General features: G+C 36.6%; 1 protein-coding gene across 1 annotated transcript in view; it reads right to left on the minus strand.

Annotated features, from left to right (window-relative positions):
• Positions 1–391: 391 nt before the first annotated feature.
• dpm2 (dolichyl-phosphate mannosyltransferase subunit 2, regulatory) overlaps positions 392–8,823 on the minus strand; it is a 10,386-nt gene continuing 1,954 nt past the window's right edge. Inside the window, exons 2-4 of the mRNA XM_037692560.1 lie at positions 989–1,078; positions 694–796; positions 392–447 (exon numbers count right to left, since the gene is read on the minus strand). Coding sequence (XP_037548488.1) covers positions 392–447; positions 694–796; positions 989–1,078 — 249 coding nt within the window. The remainder of the gene's footprint in view (positions 448–693; positions 797–988; positions 1,079–8,823) is intronic.

Below are 8,823 nucleotides of genomic sequence, written 5' to 3' on the forward strand. Positions count from 1 at the left end.
CAATATTTACAAGCATCCTGTCCTCTGTTCACGTTTTGGATCTTTGAAACAGACTAAACCAAATCCGAGAACATTTACAGATTTCAGAGTCAGAAAAGCCTGAAGACCAAAAATAATAAAACCAGCTTCAGTTAATCATCTGATCAGGACACAATGAAGAGCTTTCATGAGAGGAGAGGAGGTGTTCATTATTCTGTGAGAAAATAAAAAAGTTGAACCTCAGGAGCTCCTGAAGAAAATAAAATGTCCGACAGGAAAACATCCTTTTCTTTTCAGTGAATCAGCTCAAATGGAGCAGACTCAGAGTAAAAAGGTGTTGACGTTTTAAACATGAAGCCGGGTGGACTCAGAGGAAACGGAGCTCCGGTTCTGGTTTTTAAACCTTCAGACTTTAATCTTTTTTCTTTGGTTTGTGATTCTTCAACAAGACGACGGCGGTGAAGGAAGCTGAGGAGACAGAAGAAGAAAACATCTGTTTATACCTCAATTCATCTGATTAACAGAAAAATATAAAAATTCATACAAACACAGATGAAGTCTCTGATATTTATTTCAAATACAATTTATCTTTATTAGTCTGGAAGTCACGGGCAGGCAGATGGTACCAATAAAACATGACGTATTTCAGCTTTTTCTTTGGTGTGAAACTAAATAAAGGTTGTGTTGTAGCAGAGTAAAAGTTTGAGTCCAGACCGATGCAGAGCAGCAGGATGACAGCTGCCACGCCCGGCAGGATGACGGAGAACTCACGAGGAAGAAAATATCTGTGCAGAGCATGAGTGTTGTCCACAAAAGGCTGAAAAAGACAAAACAGCAGCTGAAATGGACTTTAAATGGCCGAATGTGTCGATGGTTATTTTAGAACCATGAAGAAATGAGACATCTGAGAGGAAACATGTTTCAGTTGAAGAGATTCAGACTTTTATTTTGACATGACAATTCCTCCATTTAGTTGACGTGTGAGACGGGCCGATCCAACAGAACTTACCAGAACAATGACCCACACTGTGTAATAGGAGAAGAGCAGGAGGCTGAAAACAACCAGACACATCCCGACGGTTTGATCCGCTCCCGAGGCCTGAAAACAGACAAGAACTGAGACAAAGGTTCTGAGGAGGTCGGGTCCAAATCCCAAAGCTGACTCAGTCAGAATCCATCGGGAGAAAAAGAAAACATCACATGAAAGTAAATAACAAATTAACAAAATGTTCTTTAATTTTCCTCCTTCTGGTTCTGACCTGTTCTTTAAGGGAAAAATGTTGAACTACCCCTTTAATCCATTACTTTTACCCAAGACTTTTTGAAATCATGAAAAATAAGAGTCAAACTAAACAAATGTATCTAAAGATATCCTGATGCATGCTCAATAATCCAGGTATCTACATTTAATCAAGTGTAAATTTGTATTATTGTGCTTTGACTTATTTGAAAAGAAGTTAAATGAAAATTATTTTTGTGCCTTTAAACAGTTTTTAAATAAACTTTAATCAGTCTGAGCTTCAGTTTCTGGACTGACAATAATATTGTCACTAATTTACAAAAACATATTTCCCTAAAACCTTTAAATAAATACATTTAAAAAACTTTTAGTGTTTTATTAAATACAACTGATTATGGGAGTAAATATTCGTTACAGTTAATGTGTTTTAAAACTGAGAAAATGACATTAAACTGAGACGAAGTTAAAATTCAAAGTTTACAAGAGAGGTTTAAATAAGAACAATTTATTTTAATCAACGAAGCTAAAAGAAGCTTAATTTGTGAGTTCTCCTAAAGGCTGAACTCACAAATTAAATCTGTATCAACTGCCTTTAAAAACGAAAACTGTCATTTTCATCTGATTTGATGATTAGTCTGTTCATTTATAATAAGGTTTTATTTCTTACCATTTTAAAGCCACGTACTGTCAGACGGCTGTTTGTTAATACTTCTGGGTTTTCTTCTTCTTTGCCTAAATCCGGCAGATAAAACGCCTGAAAGGTCTCTGCCGTCACCTGCTGGTGGTCTTCTGTAAGTACAGCGTTTCATTTAAAAGAGACGAACACAAAACAGAAACTGTGAGACTCAAATATTCAGTTCAATTCATTTATTTCATAAAGCGCCAGTTCACAACAAAGTTGTCTCAGGGCACTTTACAGAAACATTCATATACAGGTCCTTCTAAAAAAATTAGCATATTGTGATAAAGGTCATTATTTTCCATAATGTAATGATAAAAATGAAACTTTCATATATTTCAGATTCATTGCACACCAACTGAAATATTTCAGGTCTTTAATTGTTTTAATACTGATGATTATGGCATACAGCTCATGAAAACCCAAAATGCCTGTCCCAAAAAATTAGCAAAACACGACTTCCTGTTCTATAGTCTATTTTTACCACATGTTCATTTATGGCCAAGGCCTCATGCACCAATTTTTTTCAATTTTTCCAATAAAACAGAGATATTAAATCCCAGTTTGCTCACTTGGTCTGGAAGTAGACTTCCACTGGCCTTTTGATAAATCTATCAGATTACTCAACTGGGCTTTTATGAAGATCATCTTCATCATACCAGAACTCAGTGACGGCTGGTGTCAGTGGGCTAGGAGGGCTAAGCCCTCCCTCCTTGCATTTACAATAAAGATATTAAAATTAACAACTTAAAAATAACAGCTAAAAAATAAATATATTTTAGAAATAATGTCACATTTTGTTAAATTTACAACAAAACTGGTGTCAAACCGCCTAGGGAAAATCCCAGGATCATTCCAAAGGGCTAAATTCTGACAGCTCCGTTCTGTTACTGTTTCTTCAAGGTTCAGAATGATTGACAGATGTCTTGCCACGCCCCCTCAGTTTGCGGCTCATTGGGGCTAATTTTGATCAGCCCAGGGATTCATCCAGTGAGGTTGGACCTACAATAACGTGACTCAGTGCAAGTGTATGTGGGCGCAGCTTGGTGTAGACAGAGTAGACACAATGGCGAGCAATATTAGCAAAAATGAGGTAGATTATTTAATAAATAACCCCTTTTCCTTAATGTCTGTTGAGGAAAAACTGGAGATGAAGAGGTTGGGGCTGGACAGACCTGAGGATATTCAAATCCAGCAAAGAGAAAACCGTGCTGTGTAACCTTGCTGACCTTGGCCGGATATTAATTCAGCTTGGTCCAAATAATATCAACCTGTCAGTTTGTTTTTATTTTTCTTCTTGACTCTGCGTTCTGTTTAATGATGACCAGAAGTCGAGCGTTGAACTGAATGCTGTTTAATCTGCATAAAAACGTGCACTGGTAAGAATCATTGCAGCAGAACCACGTGCCGTCTTCTCATTGAATGGAACTGCTGTACAATACACCTGTAACAAATTCCTGTCTAAATAGGAGCGTATACACACACAAGAGAGTTCTTTAAGTTATTTTTCTAAGGTTAGAAATATGCGTATGTTAAAGATCAATTTGTAAACAACAGTAAAATAAAACTCGCTCGGACACGTCAGCTCAGAAGTGCAGGTGGGTGGAGCGCATTGTATTTAATAAACAAAAATCAGCTGTTCCGACCGAATCTTCAAAAATAATCTGCCACTCACACACTCCTTCATGAAAATTAACACCAAACAAAACTGAATTGTCTCACTGATTTGAATTTACGTAGGAAAATAAAGAGTCTGAAATAAATTAATTTCACATATTTCATATGAGGAAGGAATAATAAAAATAAAAAATGTCCAATGAAAAGTCCGCAGTTATCTCAAATATAAGATGGACCTATGTTGTTGAGGGCTTTGTAGGTTAGAAGTAAGATTTTGAATTAAATTCTGGATTTGACAGGGAGCCAATGGAGAGAAGCTAAAACTGGAGAGATATGATCTCTCCTTCTAACTCCAGTTAAGATTCTGGCAGCAGCATTTTGGATTAAATGGAGACTTTTGAAAAAAGTATTTGGACACCCAGATAATAAACCATTGCAATAGTCCAGTTTAGATGGGACAAATGCATGAACCAGTTTTTATACATCCTTTTTAGATAAGATGTTTCTAATTTTAGTGATATTACGCAGGTGGAAGAAGGCAGTTCTAGTAACGTTTTTAATGTGGGGGATAAAAGACATGTCCTGATCAAAAATAACACCAAGGTTTTTAACATTAGAACTGGAGGGCAGATTAATGTCAACCAAGGTGGGCGAAAAACTGAAAAATGTATTCCTAAAATGCTCAGGTTCAAAAACCAAACCAAAACCTCAGTCTTGTGTGAATTTTAAAGCAGAAAATTAAGGGTCATCCAGGTTTTTATGTCTTTAAGACATGCTTGTAGTTTAAGTAGCTGATTGAATTAATTTGGTTTTATGGAGAAATATTACTGTGTATCATCAGCATAACAATAACAATTTATCCTGTGCTATTTAATAACTTTACCTAATGGAAGCATATATAAGGTAAAGAGTATTTGTCCAAGCACTGAACCCTGAGGAACTCCATAACTAACTTTGGTGTATGAAGAAGGTTCATTATTTACATTTACAAATTGGAATCTATCAGATAAATATGATTTAAACTAATTTAGAGCCGTTCCTGTAATCCCAATATCATATTCAAGCCTCTGTATTCGAATATTGTGATCAACTGTATCAAATGCAGCACTGAGGTCTAACAGGACCAGTATAGACACAAGTCCATTGTCAGAGTCCATGAGAATATCATTAGTAACTTTCACTAGTGATGTTTCTGTACTATGATGAGCTCTAAACCCTGACTGAAACTCTTCAAACAGATTATTTATTTGAAGATGATCACGCAACTGACCTGTAACTATTTTCTCTAGAATTTTTTAGATGAAAGTTAGATTAGATATATGTCTAATTGGTTAGGATTCCTGAGTCAAGGTTGTGTTTCTTAAGTAAAGGTTTAATTACAGCAATCTTAAAACCCTGTGGTACATAACTATTTAACAAAGACATAATTTAGCAGTTTCAATATATGGTTATTAATTAAGGGAAATATGTTTTTAAATTGCCTGACTGAGATGAGATCTAGCAGACATGTGGGTGGTTTGGATGAAGCTATTATTTTTGACAATTCAAAGAGCTCAACAGGACAAAAACAGTCCAATCATAAATCAGGTTCTAGTGACATTTTTAAAGTTGTCTTATCTGACACAGAACCAGAGGTGATAGTAGGATGGTTGGTTAGAAATGTTCCCTAATTGAAATAATTGAATTTATAAAGAACCTCATGAACTCATCCCTGCTTATAGCTGTTGGAATACATGGTTCAATAGAGATATGATTTTTAATTAGACTAACTATGGTACTGAAAAGGAATTGGGGGTTATTTTTATTCTCATCAATTAAAGATGAATAATATGAAGTTCTAGCTTTATGGAGTGCTTTTATATATGTTAGCAGGCTTTCTCTCCAAGATAAGTAAAATTCTTCAACATTAGTGGAGTACCATTTTCTTTCCAGCTTTCTAGATGCCTGCTTTAAAGTATCCTGATGCATGCTCAATAATCCAGGTGTGTCCAGAGTGTTTTAAAGTATGTAACTCAGAATTGAACCAAGGAGCTTATCTTCTCTGATTGATTACTTTATTTTTCAGCAGAGCAGTTTTATCGAGTCAAGTTTGCAAAGAAGTTGTAAATTTATCAACCAGATGCTCTGTATTACTCTGCAAGACAAAAGAAAATAATGATAGAAGAAAATCTTTGAATTTAGTTACAGTGTTTCTGATAAACACCTTAGATATGTTATTGATATCAGGTGAATGACAGACTGAAGAGTCTATCAACAAAGTCCATGCTCAATAATCCAGGTATACAATCCAACATTTTTCAGTCAGGTCATCTGGACAGTTTCTTTTTTTGTGCTGAAACGTTTCACCTTTGATCCAGAAAGCTTCATCAGTCAAGGAAATACACAACACAAAACTGATTCTTCCCCCAATAGCTTACTCTAAAGTGGAACAAACCAGTTTTGGTTGGTCTTAAGATGGTCTCTTTGGTACGCCCCCTCTTCCATTGCCGGCCCTCTTCCTTCAAGAGTCTGTCTTCACCTGATGTCAATTTGGCAAATTTTATTATGTAGTCTCCCTGCCTAATATACTCAAGATTTTGTCTTGTTCTTAGTTGTGCTAAAACAGAGCCATTGCTGACTTAGTACCCACTCCTTCTGGTTCCACACAGTAAGTTCTGGCATCAAAAAACTGCTAACACTTGAAACGGTTTGCTGTACCAGAGCAAAGAATCACTTTTGTCAGGAACTAGAGGCAGATTCATGAAGTCCAAAAAACAATAAAAACATTGAGTGCCTTGCGTTAAAATATGCATTTAGTTTTCTTTTTACTTTGCTTACTTAAAGACAAAACATGTTTTTTTTGGGAAAGAAAAGTTAATCTAGTTGTGGCAAATATGACCCCATTAATTGTCTGTCATCATCTTGCAGTTTTAGTGTTTTACTTTATTTTTTTAATTGGCCGTTGTGTAACAGTGGGTCAAATCATAGCTCAGTGCTTTCTTCCCAATTGTTTTCAATTGAGTGCATAAACAATGTTTTAAACAACAATTGTGAACATTTTGGCTATTAATGTTGCTACTTGATGTTTGTAGAAACTGTTTGAAATGTGTGCATTTCAGGTAGCAGCATTTACAAACAATATCAAAAATCAGAAATGAGCATTCACAAACACCATGTTTTAGACTGTGTTTATGACATACTGGTGGTATAAAGACATGTTTGCAGGAATTATAACACAAAGCCTTTGGGGAGGTAAAGTGTCTGGCTGCTCTGTGATCTTCTTCAAAAAAATTAAACTACCTTAGGGGAAAGATTAATCATTTAGTGGAAGAGATGTTTAACTGATGTGACGATCCATCTCTGAGTTGACTTTCTGGCAGTAAAAAAACAAACTGGCTCCTAACTAGAACCAGTTAAGAACTAGCCCTAGCTCCAGTAATGGTAAGGCAATAGAGCCTCATTAGTAGAAAACCCCTAATTGTCAGATCATTGCGATTCTATTTCGAGTTACTTTATTTTACCTAGTGTTCTTGCTCCCAGTGTTAAACCAGCCACTAGGGAGCACAAGCCAGTGTATTTCTTGTGCAGATAACAAGCCCGGGTATATGGTGAGAGTTGTGTCATTCATTCATTCAACCTTTATTTAGACAGGTTAATCCCAGTGAGCCTCAGGGACTCAGGAAAGGCATTCGTCATAAAACACTTTTGTCAAAACTAGCATGCAAGTTCATCTAAGTGACACCATACTGGATCATTAGAGGTGTGGTCGAGGTTCCCATTAGGAATGACAAGGATGGATAAGATTAGGAATGAGATCATCAGAGGTACAGCACAGGTCGAACAACTGGGAGATAAAGTTAGACAGGCCAGACTGAGATAGTTTGGACATGTCCATAGGAGGGACAGTGGGTATATTGGTAGAAGGATGTTAGAAATGCAGCTGGCAAGAAAAAGACAGAGGAAGACAAAAAAGGAGATAAATGAATGCAGTTAGAGAGGACATGGAGGTAGTTGGAGTGAGGATAGAGGATGCAGAGGACAGCATGAGGTGGAGGAGGATGACTCACTGTGGAGACCCTGAAGAGGGAAAAGCTGAAAGAAAAAGAAGACTTTCTTGCTCTCAGTGTTACTCTGCCTGTCTGGATTTTGTTTATTTATTTTTTTGTCATTTTTTAATATCTTCCTGCCTGCCTGGTTTCCTGCATTTTTTAGTTCTACCCCACCATCAGCAGGCCTTTACTGGGGCCTAACTCTCACTTTCATATGTTCTGTTTACTGTTGTGACTGCAGCTTCATGTATCACTATTTACACTCTGACTTGTTAAAAAATATTGTGTTGTAGAAATCTGGCAATTGTAAGCAGAGTTTTCCATGCAGACATTACAACTCAAATTAAATGGCACTGCGGGCATCAGATTGAATTATACAGTCGTCAACTGAGTGTTTGCTGCAGGGATACAAGTGATCTAATATGTTGTTGCAACATGTTTGCACACAATACTGCCTTTCAGGTTAGAGTTACATGTGACAAAATTGAACTTTTGACCCCTGCAGTGTTGGGAACCCCAGATGTTAAGCATATGCAAAGCCAATTTTTACAGTCTGTAAGGGTGCACCTCTAAAGTTCAATTTTTTTGTCAGTCTTTACAGAAAGTGAAACTATGTATAATAAATCTATATAATGTGAGTGAAATATGATGATTATGGCTTACAATTTTTTTTTAAAAATCACTGTTTCAGAAATATATAATATTCCACAGCCAGCTTTGATACCTTTGGCAGTGTGTGCAGGTGCCAAGTCCTGCTGGAAAATGAAATCAGCTTCTCCATAAAGCTTTCAGCAGAAGGAAGCATGAAGAGCTCTAAAATGTCCTGGTACATGCTGTGATGACTCTGGACTTCTTAAATTACAGTGGACCAACACGAGCAGATGACATGGACCCAAACCATCACTGACTTTGGAAACTTCAACAACTTAGATTCTGGACCTCTCCACTTTTCCTCCAGGCTCTGGGACCTTGATTTACAAATGACACAAACATTTACTTTCATCTGAGAAGAGGACATTAGACCACTGAGCAACAGTCCAGTTTTTTTTTTGTCCTCAGCAGGTAAGACGGTTCTGACATTTTCTCTGGTTCAGGAGTGACTTGACTTGAGGAATTATACATTTGTAGCTCATGTCTATTCCTCTGCACATAATACATAGTGTGCATGAATTTCCAAAATGGAACTTTATCACAAAACAGTATTTGAATTTTCTGAGACACTGAGTTTGGGGTTTTCATTATCTGTAAGCCATAATCATCAAAATTACAAGAAATAATGG

This window comes from Nematolebias whitei, chromosome 18, assembly GCF_014905685.2.
Source record: "Nematolebias whitei isolate Nwh7 chromosome 18, NemWhi1, whole genome shotgun sequence".
Taxonomy (NCBI): domain Eukaryota; kingdom Metazoa; phylum Chordata; class Actinopteri; order Cyprinodontiformes; family Rivulidae; genus Nematolebias; species Nematolebias whitei.